General features: G+C 38.7%; 1 protein-coding gene across 1 annotated transcript in view; it reads right to left on the bottom strand.

The window, feature by feature from the left end:
- Nucleotides 1–4,936: 4,936 nt before the first annotated feature.
- Nucleotides 4,937–22,127, bottom strand: part of LOC118796344 (coiled-coil domain-containing protein 18-like) — a 103,858-nt gene continuing 86,667 nt past the window's right edge. The window contains exons 30-33 of the mRNA XM_036555181.1: nucleotides 17,403–17,496; nucleotides 14,720–14,790; nucleotides 9,442–9,544; nucleotides 4,937–5,514 (exon numbers count right to left, since the gene is read on the bottom strand). Coding sequence (XP_036411074.1) covers nucleotides 5,056–5,514; nucleotides 9,442–9,544; nucleotides 14,720–14,790; nucleotides 17,403–17,496 — 727 coding nt within the window. The 3' untranslated portion in view covers nucleotides 4,937–5,055. The remainder of the gene's footprint in view (nucleotides 5,515–9,441; nucleotides 9,545–14,719; nucleotides 14,791–17,402; nucleotides 17,497–22,127) is intronic.

Here is a 22,127-nt window from a genome sequence, read left to right as displayed (position 1 = left end):
TTTTTGGCTATATGCTAACCTGATACAAAATTAATTTATGGTAACATCATTTGTTTAAGGACACAGGCAGCTGATCTTGCTAGGCCCAGAGTTCAAACAACCTCATGTGACCCCCTCGTGTAAAAAAAAAAAAAAAAAAAAAAAAGTCAAACGTGCAAAACGTGTCACCAGGATATTTGCGAGCAGACAGTATCCTCATCTTGAGCTCTTTCTGCCCAACAACATGCACTCAGACTGCCTTTACATTTGTATTGTCAGTGGAGAGCCAGCTTGCACCGACCATGACTTGAATTTGAAAGGAACTGCAGGGGGACTGAAAGATTGCTCTGTGATGACCGTCCCCCTTGATCGAAAAATTCATTTTGGAAATTTTGGCTAACACAGCGGAAGATTACGGTTCATGCGCTGTATAAAAAGAGCAATGCACATATATGAACAGCACTATTATTCTTTCTTTCTTTTTTGAAATTAGCAGTTGAATCAGTGGTTACGGACTTGTTTTACAATGAATAACAGTATTTATTCAGTGGCAATGCACTGTTTTGAATGAGTAATGCGCAGAATATTATTCTTGATAGGTAGGGATTTTTTGTGTTATGCTTTGTTTATCTTCTTAGATTTTAACACTAGAAGCGCCGTGCTGGTATCATTATTTGCATCACATTAACAGATTACATTGAAATTGTACTTTAGAAAATTGGGTGAGGATTGCAAGCTGTTTTTTATGCACTCCTTGTTCAAAACAATAAGACGCAGAGTTGATTTAGGCAGAAATGGACTTCACATTAAAGCAAAGAAAACTGCTCCTCATCTGATTTATTTTATATAACTGCTGATTTGTTTTTCTTTATTTTTGTGAATTTTGTGAATTTATGTTGTGAATTGCTGTTATTGTGAATGGTAAAACTAATGAAAATCAGAGGGGTATCAATGAGGGCTTTCCCTTGGATGTGTCAGGCCCCATCTCATATCTACTATGTATACTGCAGTTGCGGCAGAGCTTTCCTACTGAACTGCTGAATGCACACGTCAGAGATAGACAATGTATCTGACCTCAACTGATATCTGTTTTGTCATTCACTAAAGTATTGTTTATACCATATATGGTAATGAGGCTTTTTTGTTTATATCAATGTGTGTAGGAGTTTTCAAAGGTTTATGTTTGCAAAAATGAAATAATTAATATTAAAAGTTCCCATATACTGTTTTCATTTTTGATGAAAAAAAAAATGATAAGGTGAGAAGACCCTATTTAAAGGGAACCTGCTAAATTTTGGATTTCAAAGAGGAAACTTTGCAGAATTGCTGTGCTGGTCCCCTTTCTACGTAATTGCAATTAAGGAAGGTCTGCGGCCCTGAGTGGGAACTTAAGCGAGGATTAATTTCTCAACATTGATAACTAACAGGCTATTCTAAGATGCCATTAACAAAATTGAATATTATTATTATTTTTTTAATATGAAGAATGGGCTTACTGATCTACATTTTCCCCCTGTTCCATCTCCCCTGAATGGACTCCAGGGATATTTTCTTATTCAGAAAGAACCTTTCAAGGTTGAATAAAAGAAATGGTGGCGGGTCCCTGGGAGAGGGAAGTGATCATCATTTTCACCTTCAACTCCTCTTTGATGTGGCAGAGTCAATTTTTAATCAGCCGCCATCAGACTGGTCTTCATTTCTCCTTACAAAGTCCTATTACTCTGCCACTTTCTGGAAGGAGGTGATAAGGACAATGCTCTCCTTTTTCCCTTCATAGAGCCCCGCGTATGATGAGTCCCTTTGGAGAGGTTTGATAAAAAAAAAAAAAAAAAAAAAAAAAAATGAGTGAGCACATAAGGATAAAGGTCACCTCTCTGCTGGGGTTAACCCTTTCTTCCCTGGAGGAGGCTGACGGGCCGGCGGGTTGGGGGGGGGAGGGATGGGGGGGCTGGTTGTTAGACCTAAACAAGGTCCAAAGCACAAAGGGTTAAAACCTTTATGACCGAGCAAACTCGTTGAGGCAGAATCCCTGTTCTGTTGCGTCCCGGACAATGCGTCTCATTTTGTGACAAGGTATAAAACAAAGTATCAACGGAAGCGGTTAGGGAGGGGAAAACGCGGTCATTCTGCATGCTCCCAGACGCACTCAACCCGTCAGTGCATTTATTGTTATTTTTGCTGGTTCAGTGTAAAACAGTGCATTTGAATGTGCGGCCATTTTGGGGCGCACTGTGTGCTTCGAGCGCGTGCCTCCTTCTCTCTCCCTCCCCAATCTTGAAATGATCCTTCCCGTTCTTGAGAGCATGACCCATGACCCTGTTTGGAGGTCACGTTCAAATGCGCACCGAGCACTGTGAGTAATCAGTCCTGATTCAGGCATCTTTCTGTCCTCATTTACAGCCTAATCAGGTGCAGATGTTCTTCATATATGGACTTTTTGTTTCAAATTTAAAAGCCAATTTAAGAAGCATATTGATGGATTATGAGAAATGCAGTGCTTGCTCGAGAAGCGTAATGCTCGTAATGTTCTCTTAAAGAGAAAGAAATTCTCATTTGCATTCGTTTTCATTTCCTGACAATCCAACAAGCAGATATTATGTATTCAAGTAACGAGAAATATCTGGAATGAAGCTTATTGCCTCCAGTCCTCTACAATAATATTCAAATGCACTTCATGAAGTGAAATGCACCCTTTCACATCCAAGACCCTTGGAAATTTAAGGCAGTTAAGTTCTCTGCATGTAGGAGAATATTCCTAAACCCGTTTTATGAAATAAATTTAACAAGACCAATTATGATTTTGATAACAGCATGCTGCATGGAGTGGAATGCATGTGATCCTAAAAGGAAGGGCATAATAAACTTGGTGGGGATACAGAATGCCAGCCTTGAATAAAACAAAAGACAATCATTTGTTATGATGAGTTTGGGCTGTTTATGGCTGTAGTGCAAAGGTGCACGCGGGCGGAATGAAAATTCATAACACTATATCAGTGGCTGTAAGCAGGGACACAATTACCTCACTGAAATGGATTAGAGCACAGGGAGTTATGGAGTAAAATGATGTTGCCTGCTTACAGCATCCATGTCTTGTTTTAATCTCATTCGCAACCTCAGTGCTCTAGGTGAGGGAGCAGACTCACACGCTAAATGTGTTTTAAGCAAGCGCTTCTACTGGGATGACCCTAAGGTTGTTTTCATTTTAGTGCTGAAATAAAATAATGTAGCATAATCACTTCTGTAATTGTCAACATCCCTGTTGGTAAAGGCCTGTATGGTTCACATAAAAAAGAATGCTAATTTTGGACGAAACAAAAATACTGAAACTGCAATTTTTAGTGTACTAACTTTCCAGGAGACCACACACGCAAAACCACATGTTCATTAAGTGAAATTACTGCAGGAAGTTGAGGACGAGAGAAATCCCAATACTGGTTTCTTTGTATAAAAAATGCTAGCTGCGTTGAAAATTAGAACTTGTGTTCGGGAGGGGGGGCCTGCATTAATCCCTCAGCTGAGCTAAAATGAGTTTAAAACACATCAAAAGCAAGCTTAACCTCTGCAAACCTTACCCCGTTTTCAAGAACAACAAATGATCACTCTCATGATTGTTTCCAAGGGACTCTTTCTGCACAGTGCTTTGGCTTGCGCTGTAAGCCTTAAAAGCCGCTGGTTTTATTTTTAATGACTATGTGTGAGTATGTGTGCGAGTGTATATTTATAAAAATAGAGTATATTTTTTCTACTGTGACAGTGCAAATGACTAATACCACTAACAAGCCCTGCCTTCCCTCATTAAAATGTATAATCCTTGGAAAAAATATGTCAGATGTTTAATGTTGTTCTGCATCTTGGGGATAACAGAAAATGCCATGTTCAAGCTTCTGGATTTACTAACAGTCCCTCATTAACACAGTAAAATGGGCCTGCTTTCTAAAGAGAAGAGGCATTTCAAAGAGCAGGCTTAAAGGTCTCCTTGTTTAGCCAACACAGCCTTGTCCTCCCCTGCTTTGCCTTTTTAAATGCCGCTGCCTTCACGGCCATCTGAAACACAGTTCTCCATTGTCAAAGAAGGATGTCTTGTTGAGACAAAGAAAAAAAAAAAGATACATTTCATGAATGTGATGTCTGTGCACTGGAAGTTGTTTTCCAGTGGTTTAAGTGTTGTGTCAGATGCTAGTCAGAATGCTTGTTTGCTTCAAATCCAGGTTACATGCTAAATTGTTACCCTGTGGCATTATTTGTTTGCTTTTTGATTCATTTACTAATCTGTAGTTAGTGGAGCTAGTGAATAGGACAATGTACACAGCGAGGACAAACTGGAACTGCAAAATACAATTGACCTTGCAGGATCCTACAAACAAAATAGCTCCCATGTAATCTATAGCAAAGAGCAAAAAAGGCTTTCTTATAAATGGCAATTAAAAGAATGGCAAATTCTCATTTTCCTGGATATTACAATGTCCATCAAAAGGTATTCATTAGGATAACTCTGGGGGCAGGAAACAGAACAGAACAGTTATTTCACCGAAAGGACATGATGTGATTGTTACAGCACAATACAAATGGAGGAGAAATAACGATGTATGATCAGCATGCCAGACAAACACAGAAGGTGATTCATCCCGTCACTTATTTATGAGGGAGCGGAGTCAGTGGAAGGAGATGAGCACTCATTTCCGCTACACTACAGGGCCGCAGGCACTTTAATGCACACCCTAGACAATGCGCATGTCACTGACCAATAAAAATGAATGTGTTAAAAATGATCAGACGCACAATACCGGAACATGGCACGCCCCTACATTCTCTCTTCCTGAAACAACTGGTATCTTAGTTTGAAATACAAGATGAAAGTTTGTTAATGATAAATAAATCAAGACATCTGTATCATTGTACATTCACGGTGTAAAGGGAGAGAATGTTTCCAGCGCAGTATGGTCATTTAAGTGCAAGTGCTTTGGAAGGCAACACAGGACTCATTTTCCTCATGTCTCATGAATCCATTCCATGAATACATGTCTTCAAGCATCCAGGCCCAATGTGATTAGGTTCTCTGGGGCTCGGGCAATGGGTTCACTTCTTAGAGGAGGCCGTGCGGGCCTGCTCGATTTCAGCGGTGAGGCCGCTCATTTTCTCCGACCAGTACTCGGTGCTCTCTCGGAGCTGCGCGGAGAGCTCTCCCACTCGCTGGATCCAGTACGACTTATCTAGCGAGTCTCTTATCCACGTTTCTTCAAGATCCCCTCTTGTTAAGGTTTCTGTCTCTCCCCTTTCAGGGCTCCTGAAGGGCTCTCGCTGAGGCGTGGGGTATAAATGTGAGATGGCGTGTGGGTCAGAGGAGCTGGCCTCCGCGTAGGGGGGCTGGAGCTGGCTGAGATGAAGCCTCTCCTTGTGGCCAGTCTCTGGCAGGGCCCTGTGGGAGCGGCTGCCCTGATTGCCGCTCTTTAGCAGCAGCTCCAGCTGTTTGCGCAGCGCTCGCTCTTTCTCCAGCAGTTTCCTCTGGTTGGCGTTCTCCGCGCTCAGAGTGTTCAGCTGGAGGAAACAGAGAAAGTCAGAGAGACCGGCGGGTTAAAAACACTGTTTATGGAATTACAGCACATTTGGCCTAATTAAGTTGTTTGCCGACATTCTCTGAGGGGAACAAGGGGATATTTACATAGGAAGCAGCTTACTTTTGGTAGCTCTTCTGGTTAATATTTGAAGCACATTCCATATCGTATTACAAGGAATTTGGAATTTAAAATACTGGCCACAAAGAATTAATAAAGAATAATTCCTCGGCCATCATCATCTTGTGAGGCTCTTGATCAGTGAATGACAGCATTTCTCATTCAAAGACATGAGCTGCCATTTGGAAATAAGATAAACTGTTGTAAACATGTAAGAACAAATATGTGGGGCAGTTAGTATTAATGGGCACCCATTATGTAACGGAAGCATTTATCATGTTTTATTTCATATGCGTATAGAATGCAAATGTAAAATATAATGGGTTTTCTGTGCCAGCGTTTTGCGAATGTTTGATATAAATGCATAGAAACGATATAATAGTGTAATTTTCACATGAAACCAACCAATTTAAAAGATTAGAGGACATGATTTAAACACAATTTTCACAGTTAACCGTGAAACAAAACAAATCACAACATTTCAAAACAAGCAGTTAAACACAGCAGACAGCCACTTCAAAGTTTGAAAAATGGAGGGAATTAGACTACAGACCTATGGGTCACTCAAAAGATACAGCATTATTAGGAGAAGAGGGAAAACATAATTATCTTTTATTTTTGTACTATAATTACATTTTAAGTGGAGCCAGTGAGTGGGCTCCATACTGACAGAAAATAATAAAAACTAGACAAATTAAGCAAAAGTTATCTAACAAAACACAAGGTCATTGAAACATCTGTATATTTAACTGATTGACAAAAACTATATCTGGGGGGACTGTAGGCTCTCTTTCTGTGGTTACGCCTGATACAGCCCTACAAATGGCCATGAACAAACAAATTTCTCTTAGCACACTAAGGCAGACAAGTAAGCCATGGGAAGGGTGGAATGCCTGGCAATAGGACTAGGATACAGATGAAAACACAGAGAGAGGAGCTCACCCTGGGCTGTGGCTTTCTGAGGAAACATGTCCATACCAGAGGGCACAGAATAAAGACAAAAGTTTTTTGCCCCCTCTCTTTCTACCAAAAGAGTTCCTGGTGCCCGCCCCGTGACATAGAGGCCTTGGCTTAATGAATACAAAGTACTCAACGAAAAAAAAAAAAAGAATGGGAAAATAACTTCACCAACATGTGCTTGTCAGGCCTTTTGGAAGCTGCAGTTCATAAATGATTTTATGGACAGACATGTATGGGGGGGGGGGGGTGTTTTCGGAGCCTTGCCGTGACATGTGCAGGGAGGCTGTGCAGAAGGAGCGAACGCCGCCGCCGCACCGTGCTGATGCCAGACGGGCTCATGCTCCCCAGCTGGCCCCCAGCTCGTACCGGGGGGGGGGGGGGTGGGGGGGGGGACCTCTCGATTTCCTCCCAAAAGACATCTGTTTCTCGACAGCGTTGCAGCTCGTTTTGTTGCGTTTACCTTCCGTTGCGGCTCATTCCAGCCCCCGTGAGACCTCCAACGCAACCAACGCATTCCTAGGCCCTACTGTGGGTCTTGTGGCCCTTAGTTTGAGTTAGTGGGTTACCCGGTCAAACTTGAGATCATTTCGCCAAAACTGATGAGCCCTTGACTGCAGTTGTGTCTGGAAGAATAATCTGTGATTAGTTTTTTCCAACCTCAGCAGCTCCTTTATTGTGCTTAGGTGTACGAGCAGAGCGTGTGACCGAAGCAGTCACTGCTGTTGTACCCTTAAGCAGGATACTTAACTACTGAACTACTGCAGTAAATATCAAGATGTATGAATAGATATGTAAAAAATGGAAGCTATGTAAGTCACCCTGTATAAAAGCATCTGCAGCCAAATACTGTGCAATGCAATGTAGCATAATGTAATGGTTAAACCATAAAGAAGCCCAAGGCGAATAAGTAGTTGCCTCCTATTACTTTGTGTAGTCCTTCTATGATACATTATTATGGTTATGATTCAAACAAATGCAGAATGTGCGTCAGGTGAGACCACCTACACTTCATTAAAGTTCAAGTGTCCTCAAAACATACTTACACCCACTCTCAGATAATGTCCAATCCTTTTTGGAAGGATTATGAAGAGTTTCATAAGACTTTTCATTTAATCAAGCATACATTTTTGGGGACATTTTAATTTTCTATATCTTATGACAGATTGGATTTAGCAGCAGGACAGCAGTGATATTCACAGCACCTCTTTAAAAGGCCAAGTCTACCTGGTTGGGATAAATACTGGATACCAGGCTTTCTAGATCAGTTGATCAGCCTTGCTCTAAACAGTACTATGCCTCAGGGATAACAGTGTGAAAGTCTTTGACAGGAACATCTATACAAATAAATTCCAATACAGCGATTTTAAATATCACACACGGCAGTAAAATATTACATCACCCTGTAACAAAATTTTCCTTTAATGGCAGTTTTCAGACACATCTGCTTTTATTTGTAAACAAAATACTATATGGCAGAATTTGGACTGCCACTTCAGACAAATTGGTAGTGTGTCCAATGTTTACAAATCTATTTAATCTCAAAAGGGATCCCCAATTCCCCTGATTCAACAAACGACAAAAAGATATTATTGATAAATCAGTGTAGTTTAGATTAAATATATCTCACTTAATGTATCACAGAACAACTATCAAATAAAAATGTGATCTTCTAGAACTACAACCGCAACATCATATTCAGTCCATCTCATTTCATTCATAAATGGACGCCAATTGTACTGTGTTATGAATAGCGGGCGCTGAAATTAGAAATCAAATCCTATCTGACTTCATTGCAAGCCAGCAATCTATGCAGATTAGGCAGGGGCAATTTAGCTTCTGCTGCCATGCTCATTTTCTTACCATTACACAGAAATGAAGTAAGACATTCCATTATTATTTCGACTGAAACGTCTGCGAAGTTCCTGAAATTACCTTGAAATTTTTGCTTGAGTTAGTGGAGTCATTATTTCAAACATCTTAGTCTGAATCAATATCAGTAATGATTCATTCGTTTGATTAAGAAGTGACTCCATCTGTAGGTGTCAGGTAATTACCGAGATGACCTATAATGAGAATATTTCACAAGTCTCCAGCTTCACTGGCTCGTTCCCTCAACAGCGTAATGACTTCCTGCTCAGGCTTTTTAGAACGGTTTTATGTTCCTGAGGTTTCATTCAGCGATCATTCACTATCGCTGCACAGTTTTGTTATTTTCAAGGGACAAAGACCTTTTGTGAGACATGGGCGAAAATATCTGCATCAAAGTTTAGGGCACTGGGGACTTTCCATCGCCTATTGAAAGTGGCTATACAACATTAAGGTATTTTTGAAGCATTTGACAGTGAAAGAAAGATCATTCTGCACACCAAGTACAATAAATGTCCTTTTGTATATACTACACATATACATATGTGGAAATTTTATTTTTTTCCCCCAAACCAGTTCTCATACTACTGAATGGACAACAAAATGGAATTTTTTACAGCAAAGAGATTTGTTGACCATCACTGTGCAATGCATTCCAGAACAGAAGAACACAGAAAAACAGTAGTGTACACTGTTTGGCTTGAAGCTTTGAGTTTTTTTATCACAGTGCATCATTTCACAAGGCTGTCAAATATAAATAGGCAATGTTCTGTTGATATACTTCCCTCTTTCAATTTCTTGAAAGGAAAATAATTTACAGAAATGAACAACACAGTTTTACCAGCAATTTTTTTTCTTTTTTTATTCAAAGATGGGAAATGGCTTTCAGTATCTGTTTGAAGCCTGAATCTTGCCGAAGACCTCACTGTCTGAGGTTGGACAAGTCACGGGGCTCTTACTGTACCTGCTCGTTCAACAGGCAGACGGACTCCATGTTGGCCTTCAGCCTGGACTGCATATCCTCCACTCTGGACAGGTTCTGTGCAACTAGGCTCTCCCTCTCTTTCCTTAACAGAAACAAGATGCACACAGAAGAGGTTGATGGGCAGTAGAAGAAACGCAGCATGCTCATACTGTAGTTCCGCCATGTGTCTAACCAATGGAATAGCAGTATTTTGGAAATGTGCAAACGCGTGCGTCCTTCATGACAGTATGGCTTTTACTTGAGTGTATAGGTGACCCCTCTTCTCTTGTGGGAGAGACAGATGTGGATGTGAGAATCAGAGAACACTATGCTGCACCAATAATAAAGACTTACGCACAAAAGGAACATAATAATGTGACTTTATTTCAATGATACAAGTGAGTAATACGCACCTTTATGTAATACTATAAACCAGCACGTAATATGTAAAATAATCATCTGAGCATGGGTCTGCGCAGTAGTCTTCAGCCCCAAGAAATGAGAAATGAAAAGCCCCTTACAGAAAAGCTACATATATTAATACATATACATATATGAATCAATAAACAAAAACTTTTATTTGCATATGCAGCAATAAAACATATTCTTTCCAGTCCTGACTTTTACATTAATTTTGTCGCTGTACATGATAGTCAGGGATTTAAATTTGATTAAGATGATCGGACCAAGAACAAAAACACATGACAAAGTTATACAAAAGAATTTATATAACACTAAGTATGTTTGCTTTGGAACTGTGCTTTTTCAGTTTGTGTGAAGTGGCCCAAACTGTTTAGTGTAAGTTGGCTTGATTTTTTATTATCAATAATTTGAATGGCAGACCTCTTTTTTACAAGTACTTCAACTGACTTATAGAGTGTAAGTAAGAAGTATGTGCTTAGTAACTTGGTGCTCTGCATGGTTAAAGGATTTTTTTGCTGAAATCGAAAGCATATACAGCCCATTCATCTGGAATTCTAAACAGACTATTTTCGCCATAATTAACTTGTCCACATAGGAAGTTGCATGTTAAATGCATCTTCTGACTCCTTTATTGTATGCACTGTATCATCAGCCTCTCCCTGTACTATGCATTATAATACATCTAATCATTTCCTTACAAAGAGAAACTCAAACCTTTATTCCATGTTGGTAAAAAGCAATGGATGGAGAGAAGTCAATCATGCTTGAGCTTCATATTCATTGCAAGCCTAATGAATTCCATTCCCCCACACAAACTTTCTTCCCTATTAGCAGCAACTTAAACAAAGACGCCAAGATGTTAGGAGGCCATTATGAAGATCTACATAAACAAGATTTCCTCTGACAAGTTATTGCAATCCATTTTTAAAATGATGTCCCTTATTCTCATTTGACTGTTTCATATCACTGAATATTAAAAATTTAGTGCGGCAGAAAAACAAGGGTTTTTTGCTAATCAAGACAGTGGACATGAATGTAACTGCCTTTATGAGGTTCACTAGCCAGTATTCATTACCTTTAATTTAATGTTGCTGAGAACTCCTTTTTTTAAGGAACGTAAACATCCATCCTGCACTCAACTTGAATTTCAAATGAGATGTAGCAGATCAGTCAAGTAAAGTCAGCTCCAAGTTTCCTTTGGCCAAATATTTCACATTTGCAACAATTCTGCCAGACATTTTTTTCTTTATAATATGAAGTTTCAACAAATAAAACACTAACTGCACATTCTCTACTTTCAAACATGTTTTGCTCTGGAACTATACCAGGACGTACTAATTCTAAGGGGTATTAAAGCTAAAGCTTGCTCAATTTACTAAGATGACAAAATGCATTTAAAGCCAAACCACTTTCTGTCCACTTTTCTTTGCATGCCAAACATTATGAAGTAAGCTCAACAAACTATGAATCCCCTGGTCCATTTTCTTTTCAATTAATGGTGAAAAGTGTAACAGTCGACAGGGGTAAAAAGAAAACTACAAACAGAAGTAAACATGGGGCATTTACACAGGAATAATTTACCTGCATGTTCCATGCTAATGACGCTTCCATTGTAATCAAGGCTGAATTTTAAGTAAGACAGGTGATAAAATACATAAGCAGAAATGTCCTATGAATCTTGCTACTAAAATCTGGCTTTTATATGGGTTTCTGTAATGCAGAGAAATGCATGTAGGGTTGACTATATGTAGATAGGCAACAGATCATGGTTCTCTTACTTAAAGAGAAGTTTTCAAATGCTTATTTTGAAAACAAACATGCAAAAATCATGTATTCTTGCTTCAGTACAGGGAATGTATTTTTTTTTTGTCAGTTGCAAAATTCCTAATTCTATTTTTATGGAGATTACATGCAATATCAATGGATTATTACAAGTTTGCGTAATATTGTGTTTAAGTGCTTCTCAATTATACTTAAACTAATCCATAGCTGCGATCATTAGGAACTTGTTAATGAAGAGCATATCATTTTGGACAGGTTTTTACAATCATGCAGTGAATGATGACACGCTTTTGGTGGCAATATGGGAGCCACAGCTCTGACAGATGCACTCAGCTGCTGCAGTAGCAGTGAAGAAACACTGTCAGATGGGCAGGATCTGTCTGTGACAGCGGCGCACACGCCAACAGATACAAGGAGCACAAGCCTCTTTGCGTAAGGGTATTCTGCCGGACCAGCCCGAGGGGAAAAAAAGACACACTGTATTGCCACATCTCACATGTTTGGATCCCTGCTCTGTTTGATTTAAAGCATACAGTATACCCACAATGCATCCAGGGCTATTACAACACAATTCTAAAAATGAATATTTTCCAAATCCGATTGTCAACTTAAAATGTCTAATTACTACACCCATTAGCACACCTGTGTCTGCATCAAAAAACAACCAAAAACAATGACAACAAAAAAAAGGTAGTTCTGAATCAAAACAATTGACCAAAGGAGGTTTGTGGTGACCTTGTGTGGTTAAGAACCCATTCATACATAATTGCACAGATGGAAGGAAAACCACAACATCTTATGCTATGTGTACATACCATGAACACATAGTGATTTGATTAAACAGTGATTTGATCACATATTATGTTTGCTATATACTCCTGTGGTTGTTTAGAATTAAATTTGATTTGGTTTTCTTACACAGACTGTATTTTTACAGATATACAGATTTCTTAAATTGTACATCACACACAGCTACATTATCAATCTTTTACTAATGTGTTATAACTTTTCAAATTTAAAACTATAAATAGGTGAATTCCAACACAAACACGCACACAAGCATATAAAACTAATGCTTATAATCAATGATTTTTATTATGTAAAGCAATGATAGGGAAAAATAGGGATGGTTTTAAAAATAAGACTACTGCGTTTACACAACTATGCAGACTATGCGCGACAGGGTTTAAATTACAATAAATGTGTTGATTATTGGTTTCCTGGGAAATTCTAAGCTCAGTAACATCTTGGTTGTATCTGATGACAGTGGATGTCAATATGCGGTGATTTAAAATAAATGCAGCGGTATATGGATTTGTTACCCATGAACTTATGTTCAGATTTTAGTGATAAATTCTTATTAAAATGATACGATTTGAATCTCTGTAATGCACAATATTCATACTGTATATGCTACGAAATGCAGCTCAAGTTATAAGAATGACCTTAAAAGTAAAAATAACAGCTAACCGCAAGATCACAATTCAAAATAAGAGACACAGATAAGAAACAGAGGGAAAGGGCCTGATTGAATGTCCTTATCTCAATTTAGATTATTATATTCATTTTATTGAAATCAATCAAGGCATCCATATATAGTATTTTTGTCTCAATTATTAAAATTGAAAAAAGAAAGTCATTCATCTTACTGTCACATATTAATACTGTCATTAAAATGACTGACAGCTTTAAACCATCTCTGAAACCAATAGGGGACAAAACAAATTAGATTGGCATGAAAACAAAACCTGGTACTTCATTAAGAATGTACATTGACTGACTGAAAGGAGCCGGGAGGAGAGCGTTAATGAGGCGGAGGGGCTGGGCGGGTCAGTGCTACAGGCAGGTGCTCATCAGTAATGCTCACTCCCTTTATGTTTTATTCTCTCAATTGCACTAACAGACATCCCATTGCTGATAAATACTCTTTGACAGCGCTAGGATATATCCGTTTGTAGTTTCATTATTTGGCGAGACGAAGTCTGAATTATTTATCTATTATGATGCTGCACGGAACACAGGGGTGGCTAACCCTCTCATATGACTGTCAAGAGAACTTTTTTGTGGTATGGTAAATTTCACTTGGCTGATTTGGTTGAATAAAATGATAGAAATTAAAAAATCAAAAATAACCATCTAAAATAACAGTTTAGAGACTTGACACAAACAATACAAAGACTGACTTGACACTGGCTTTGTATGCATATATAACATAAATGAATGACCCAGCAATATAATGTAGTCACTTTATATTAGTCACACAGGCCATGATTTTTTCATTTCCCCACATGTTTGATCAACAGTACACAAACAGTTTTACTAATAAATGTATTACAGTATGACAGTAGTCAATGTATAGTTTAATATGTTATTTAGTGGCCAGAAAGTATTGAGAAAAACCTGGCTATAGTCTGCAACATACTGACCATACCATATGAAACAATCAATGCTGTAAAATAAATCCTTTTTTGCATAAATTTTTTTAAGCATAAACAGATGATGTGTTTACATGACATTCTTTTGAAGTACAATCAACAAACAGATATAGGATACATTTTGTTAACAGGTGCAATCCTAATGTGAGGACAAGCTGCCAGCTTGCTAAAAATTGCAACTTTAGGCTATGCTTTATGTGACAGAGTGTGTAGCGAAGGGCGAGAGCAGTCACTTTGCTATATATGAGCATAGCATCCTAAAGTTACATTTATTTAGCAACCTGGCAGCTCCTCCTCACACTAGGATTATGCCTGTTAACAGAGGAAATGTCCTACTTCTTGAATCAATCAAACTTACGTATTCACATAATTCTACCCACTCATGTAGTGAGTGGGAAAAAAGATATTCTTGACAACACACACACACACACACACACACACACACACACACACACACACACACACACACACACACACACACACTCAGTCATGTCATTATAAAATTCTTTTAGACCCAAAATGTCAAACATCTGTTACGTTTTGTTTTCTTATGTTTTTTTTTTGCTCATGGTTCAAAGAGTACTATCACTGGACTGAATCTGATGGTGGAAGAATTCTCATAAAAATACTGTACTTACTCCTCTACCTCCAGACGACCTCTGAGCTGATTAAGAAGTGCCTGCTGATTAGCAGAGTGACTGTGGATTGCCTGAGTAAGGGGGGGGAAACAGAAGTTCATTAACTCTCAGTACATTAACAGTGATGAAGTGCAATACAAACCTCATGAATCCTCTTGACCAATCGGACTCTGAGAAGACCAGTCATCACAGCATGAAGGATGACTATGAGGAAATGAGGTGTGCTACTCTACTGTGTCTTAAAACCTTCAAGCTTCAAGCTTCAAGTCCATGCTGATTATTGCATTTTTAACACATGATTATAATGACAATGAGCACTGGGCTTTCGTGGCTATCATCATTATACAGCATTACCAACAATACACAATTGTTGCTGTTGCAGTTTCACTCCTACAGAGAACATGGCACATGACATGGCAGACAAGTCTCTACCTGTGCAATTTTAGGCTGTGAAGAGGGTTCCCGCTTATTCAGTTTTGTTACCTACACTGTAGACGAGTTTGATCTTCAGGATGTGTCCTTTGATATTAAAACGGGTTGAATAAAATAATAAAAAAAGTGTTTTCCCCTCCCAACACCACTGATTTTTGGGTCACTGCAAACCAATTCAAGCATAAAAGGAGCACTTAGTAGCTCGACAGTCTTGAACTTTGCCAGAAAATAAATAAAAAAATAAATCTTTAACCTTGAGTTTTAAAAATTATATTCGTTCACACAATCTGAAAATTCTCCCTTTCAAGCTGTGACTAGGGAAAGGTCAGGCTAAAGTGAAAAACTGACCTTCACTCAAAAAATCACTCTGGGCTTACTTTTAATGCTACGCTCATTTGTAGTACCTCACTGGAATTGTAACTGATACAGCTTCACGGGGAAAAAAAGACTACCTATTTTTGTTATGGACCTGAAGGAATGCAGAATCTCATGTTTTACATCAATTTTCCATCTTGATGGGTTTGTAACAAAGATTATGATGATTATGAAGATACTGATTTCAGAATAAGTCTTCCAAATAGTGTTTCAACCAACTCTTTCTCTTTTAAGATTTTGCAACACGTTCATCTTAAATAACTTGGGATGACAAATGTAATCTATACAAAAATACTACAATGATGAGTTGTACTTGATTCAGACACAACAACAATTATTAATGTTGTTATTATTATTATTATTAGTATTATTATTATTATTACTATTGATAATAATAATAAGAAGAATAAGAAGAAGAAGAAGAAAAAGAAGAAGAAGCTAAATTTATATTTATAATACAGTCAAACACTGCTTTTTGTCACTTTATTGAGTCTGATGGATCATATCAAAAACTACAGTTCCATCTATTCATAATTGTTCATTGTTAGAGGGTAATCTGGAACTCTGCATTTTAGACAAGACACTTAAAACTGTCCATGGCCCTCCAGCAAAATCACTCAAAATGTCATATAATCTGAATGATCTCTCATTTGATCCTGGACTGTTATCCTCAAATCACTTTTCGCTTTGGTGAACCCGAAAAAGTACATTTTCCTTACAATATTTCTTCTTTCATAAAAGTTTCTTCACAGGGAAAGGTCACTTGAATGCACTGGACAATACTTTACCATTTGACTTGTTCTCAACTTCTCCTGGGCACATTTCGTCATCATACACCACTTTCATCCAGGCACAAACTTATATTGGAAGCTGAGCTTGATCCTTGTGGATAACTATTACTTTTAATTTAGAAACCACACAGAACTCCAAAGTTGGGGTGAATGAGACCCTCACTGTGCCCTGGTATGGAATGATGAGCCTCCCTTGATCCATTGATCAGGGTGTTGGGTTATCTGGCACTGAGGAGACAGTGGTTCTCTCCAATCATCTGCACACCAGGTATGCAAAGCCATATTCCTTACGATTCCAACAAAATGTGACACATCATTGCAGTATTAATAATGAGCCTGTTGCAACTTTTTGGAGTGAGGTTCAGTTGTTTTCAATTTGGCAGGATACACAACAATATTACTCTTTGTTTTTGAGGGAAGACTTAAGGTGACTTAAGAAGACAAGGTGATTGAATGACAGCTTCGTATTTCAGAATGAAATGTCCTCTGTAATATTATTCCTCTATGATGCTACACACATCTAAAGATGATGATACATCTTTTATCTTTTACGCAGATGTATTGGAGCCAGGTTACAGCTTTATGGAGCCTACCCCATTCCCATACAGAAAGAGTTAACCCCTTTTGGGGTTTCCTATACATATAACACCACAATAACACTGAACAGTCCTTAGAAACACTCACTTCTCTAAAATATATACTCACTTGAACCCACATAATTCAGATACAACTTCACTGTATAACTATATACAGTAACTACACTGTATAACTACACAATAACGGACCACATCTTTTCCATTTGCTTTCTTATACTCTGCCTCTTCAGATTATTCTCCTTTTTCATCTTAATTTTCAAAGAGTTTAGTGTAGCCTGGCTTCACTGTTATGTGTCTTATAAAACTTTGGGATTCAACCGAGGCTTACTAAAATGTGTTGGTTAATTTGTTCAGCTTGTTCAGTTCAAAACAAAAAAAAAAAACAAACTAACAATAACAATAATACTAATAATACTAATAATAATAATAATAACAACAAAAATAATAATAAAGTAGGATTTACTGGGTTTCATTCTCAAACTCACATACCCTTAAATGTTCAATCTCCTTGTTGTTGCCATCAATCACTGCTCTCAGCTTCTGAAGCTCCGCCTCCAATGTAGCTTTGGTTTCTTGCAAACGGCTGTAAGAAAAAAAGAAAACCTGACTGAATTTCACAACCAACAGTGTTACTATGTCATCACTTCTTTGCAATGGTACTTTTTTGATGGTTCATTGAGGGTTTATATTTATGCATTAAGAACTATTTTTGCACGCTGTAGTTACAAATGACACAACTTGCTGTTTCCTAACATTTCCCTCATTCAGAAAACTGAATGTGTATTTCAAATGCAGCTAATAATCACAAGATATTTGAAGGAACACAAGCAACAAAGGTGTGCAGTGATTTGCTGCTATATTTTTCTGTCACACCAGACCTCCTCAATAATGCAGCATGAGGTTACATTCAGTGCAGCACGCAGTAGTTACTGAGATTGACATTGCGCTGTTTACTGAGGGTTTTTCAACAATCTAACAAATGAAATAGGAAAATGTTGGTGATGTTAAATAGCCACGGGTGGGTACAGTTCCAGTTCTAAACAGCAAAACAGAGAATGAAACAACAGAACAAGAGGATCACAGTTTAATTTTATTATTTGACAGTGTTTCACTCCAAGAATTCTGAGAAAAAAAGACTTTAAACAGATGTCAACGAAACAGAGCCTTCGTTCTGCCCTGCCCCCTTTGTTGCTGTTGCTAAGTAAGGCAAGCAATCATATTCCGCGCAATGTGCACTGCAGCGAATGGAGAGAATGTCCACTTCCCTGAGCGAACCTCCGGAGGGGTTATTAAAAAATCTCTTGGAAAACGGTTAATTTTAGCTAAATGCTGCCAAGAGGGTATGTGGTATGCTATGGGCTACATCCACAATATGAAATTATCAAAAGAAATAAGCACAGAGAGGACAAGGACTGAGATGGTTGTTATGCTGCCTACCGAGCTAAAATTACATCTGTAAATTAACAGTGGTCAAAGTTAGTACTAGAATTTATAGCGAATTTAGAAGTTACATATGATAAAATAAGGGTTTATGTTGAATTTACAGTAAACAACCACTTAATGTAGTGTTAACTTACAACTGTTTACTGATATTCATAACTTGTTATGCATGATTACGTATAAATACAAAGATGAATGAAGTATTGTTTGCCAAAGCGTTTAACTTTGGAACAAATGTAAATGCCTTTCCTTGTCTTAGCTATATTAAGGCCAGCCGATGGCAGAAAGGTAAGCAATTAACTAATTTTGGCTAGGTAGGTAGTGCTGGTTGGATATCAGGGCCACATTTAAATCCGATCATATTTATGAAGCTAGCTAGGTAACTAGTTAACACCATTGGAAATAAGGGATACATTAGATTTTATTGCAACGATAGTGAGCTGGTCACCTACTACAGCGGAAGGCTACAGTGGGCTATGGGTACCATCTTACACTTTAAAGAAAATGTATCTCACCGTAAACACTGCACTGCAAAGGAATGCAATTAAAGTAGTAGCATGCTACCTTTAGTAGAATGTCCCTTATCTGTTATCATGTTACTCTGTTTATCCCTGACTTTAGTGACGGAGTGTATATTTATGGCTGGGAGCTTCATGTCTACTAAATCTTGCTAATTAAAATATTTTACATTGATTTTACACCATGGTGAGTAGTTTCGAGTCTTCACATTTCCTACCGCCAACATAAGAGCACTTCTATCTTCTCCACTGCGTGGTTTCTCAGGATAATTGGCCTACAATTGTATTCGTCTTCACATTTAGTACAGCAGGTGTTCAGCCTTTTCACTGACCAAAGAGTGATTCATGTTAACTGAAATCCAAAAGCATTTCTGAAAAGGGTTTTCCTCAAACAATCTTCTAATTTGTTTGATGAAAAACAAAAAAGGCAAAATGATTGTCTCGCATGTGCACATGCACAGACAGACAGACAGACAAACAGACAGACAGGCACACACACACACACACACACACACACAAACACACTCACTCACACAAACCAACATAGGGGGTTAAGAAAAGAAATGCTTTGTGGGGGGGAGGGAATGATCAGTACTCCTAAATATTCTTACAAATGCCAGTCCTACTCATATCACAAAAAAGGTTTATTGTAGCACACAGCAAACATTTCATTTTTATTTGTTAAGCATTGAAAGTGACAGCCCAGGGTTCGTCTGCCCCACTAATGGAGACGGCGCCTTGCGCAGAGCCGCACTCCCTCCCTCTGAACATCCCTGACTCAATGAACCCGGGACACTTTTAATAAAACATCAGTACCGGCGAGCGTATTGTGTTGCGATCCCAATCAGAACCGTCAAACTGAGGGAGGGATGACAGACTCAGCGTGACGGCGGACGTCTGCGCGCGCCGGGCGTCGCTCGGGAGGTGAGGGGGACACGCCGTCTGACAGAGAGGCTCTGGAGATGGCTTTGATCACGCCGCGTGACGCAGGGGACGTGTCACAGGAGTACGGCAGGAATACGGGAACCGTCAGGTGAGCTTGTCACTCTCGGCCCTGTTGATTCAGGGCGCTGAATTAAAGATTCTTCATTATTGTTTGATGGGATGCTCTCTCTTCCGCTGGATAAATATGACCTACTTTGTTAACGCAGATATTAGCATAGCGCCGTTTTATTCCGATCGGAAACCACCAGTCATTTTTCATAAACAAGTCAGACATTAAAGATCTGTCTAAACCCCCATGTTAACATTTGAGGTGTTTCATACGTAGTTAAAGCTCCTGAATGTTTTATGCTGTACCGATATCCTATCATGCTTAAAGACAAGTTGACTGCTCTACATTTCTTTTAGTACTGGAGCTTATTGTGTGGTTCAGAAATGCTGTGTCAATGAGGGCCTTCATTTGTAAATGTATACATTGAGGACATGCATATTCATGCAAGGTCTCTTCACCTAAGGATGATTCAACATCAATAAAAAAAAATGACATGCACTGAACTGAAATCCACTTATGAGCTGTAACAGCCTACTCATATTGCGCAGTATGTGGGATGGAGCTAAAAATCCTGGACCTCAAGGCACACCTGCTGCCCACTATGTGGGCTTTTCATCTGATAACCCAAAACCAAACTTACAGATAAGACAGCTGCTATCACCAATCTGCCACCAATAACCAGAGTGCACACCAATCTACATTAAGTTCCCAGATTCTGGTATTCACTTTATCGGCTGGGTTACTCATCATTTAGATGTTTTAGTATGAATTAATTAGCTCCGTGTCAAGACAGCTGTCATCCATGTACTGCAGACCCAAACACAAGAGGGTGTAGAGAAGAGGGGCCACTGCGCTTCCCTTCAATAAATCAAAATATGGTTTCTTTTATGACCGCAGTGCTATTGGATCCTTTTACAATTACTATACAAAGTTATATGCGTAGCTGCACTGCACACTCATGCACAGCATTTGACTGAATGTTTATGACATCTTTAAAACGCATCACACTTTTGCTCCTTTGGCAGTTGAGGACAAGCGCAATTAATTTTCCTGAAAAATGTATATTCAGGGGATTTGAATTTTTCTTCCAGCGCTCGCAATTTGAGATGTAGTGCGGAATGGTATTCTTTAAGAGAAGTAAGAGAGCAAATGCGATTGTCAGGCTGAGCACACGCTCTTGTCCCAGGGGTGTAATTATCTTTTGGGCCTCTGCCAGAGATAGTTCTCCTTGTTGGAGACTGAAGGGAAAGTGGACGAGTTCTTGTCTCAAATCAGCCTCAGATAAAGTGATTATGTTTTACATGACTCCGTGTGGGATTTCTTCCTCATGCAAAGCAGTGGGAATGACACCCATGATGGCAGAGCGAAGCTGAAATAACAACAGGTACACACTGGCCATTAGAGAAGGCTGGCATCACGTGATTAAACATAACTTCAACAGAAACTGACAGGAATTGCTATTCTACTTGAAATGAGAGAGGTGCTCAGAAAGTGTTTAGCTTTTCATTACTATGACAAACTAATTGGTGACAAACAATTTATCTATTAAAAGGTGTTCATTTTATCTGATGCCTTTCCGATAACACGAAAAGGCCTTAAAACAAACTAAGAAAGGTATGGCATGTTGGCGAGCGCATCGTTTGAAGCTATGATACTCACATGCAATAGACAGGCCAGACAGATGTGCTGCAACGTTTAACCCAACGCTGCTTAAAATTCAGTGCGTTCCTTTAAAGGAGGCACGCGCACAACAAAATGCAGTCACTCAAGCTACTTTTGAGCTGTAATTCATTGTGAAAGCCACCTGGTTCCAAGCTTAGAATGCTTGTGTTGTACAGAGACAACAGACCCCTCAAACTATGAATTCATTTAAATGTGACAATGCAACAATAACAATAAAGTCAAAAAAGTGAGGCACAGAAAAAAAAAAATACAATACTACTATCTTAATACAAAACGTGGCTCATACAGAGACCCTGAGATGAAAACATACTCATCGGGGAAATTTTTATGAGGTTGAATTATCTCATTGTTGAGAGATAATCGTAACGCAACTGCAATATAAACAATGCACATATTTTCTGGTATGACAAAGATTACTCTTTCCATCTTCAGTGTAGAAAAACAAATGTTTGGAACTTACAAGTACAGACAGACAGACAGACAGACACACACACAAATATCCTACTATCCTACACTATCTGAACCTGCCATTTAGGGGACTGAATGTACGCTGTGGGCCACCTTGAACTGTTGGATTCA

The sequence above is a fragment of the Megalops cyprinoides genome, chromosome 2 (genome assembly GCF_013368585.1).
Source record: "Megalops cyprinoides isolate fMegCyp1 chromosome 2, fMegCyp1.pri, whole genome shotgun sequence".
Taxonomy (NCBI): domain Eukaryota; kingdom Metazoa; phylum Chordata; class Actinopteri; order Elopiformes; family Megalopidae; genus Megalops; species Megalops cyprinoides.
The sequence above is the reverse complement of the archived record's forward strand: the minus strand, read 5'-3'. Positions and strand labels throughout refer to the sequence as shown.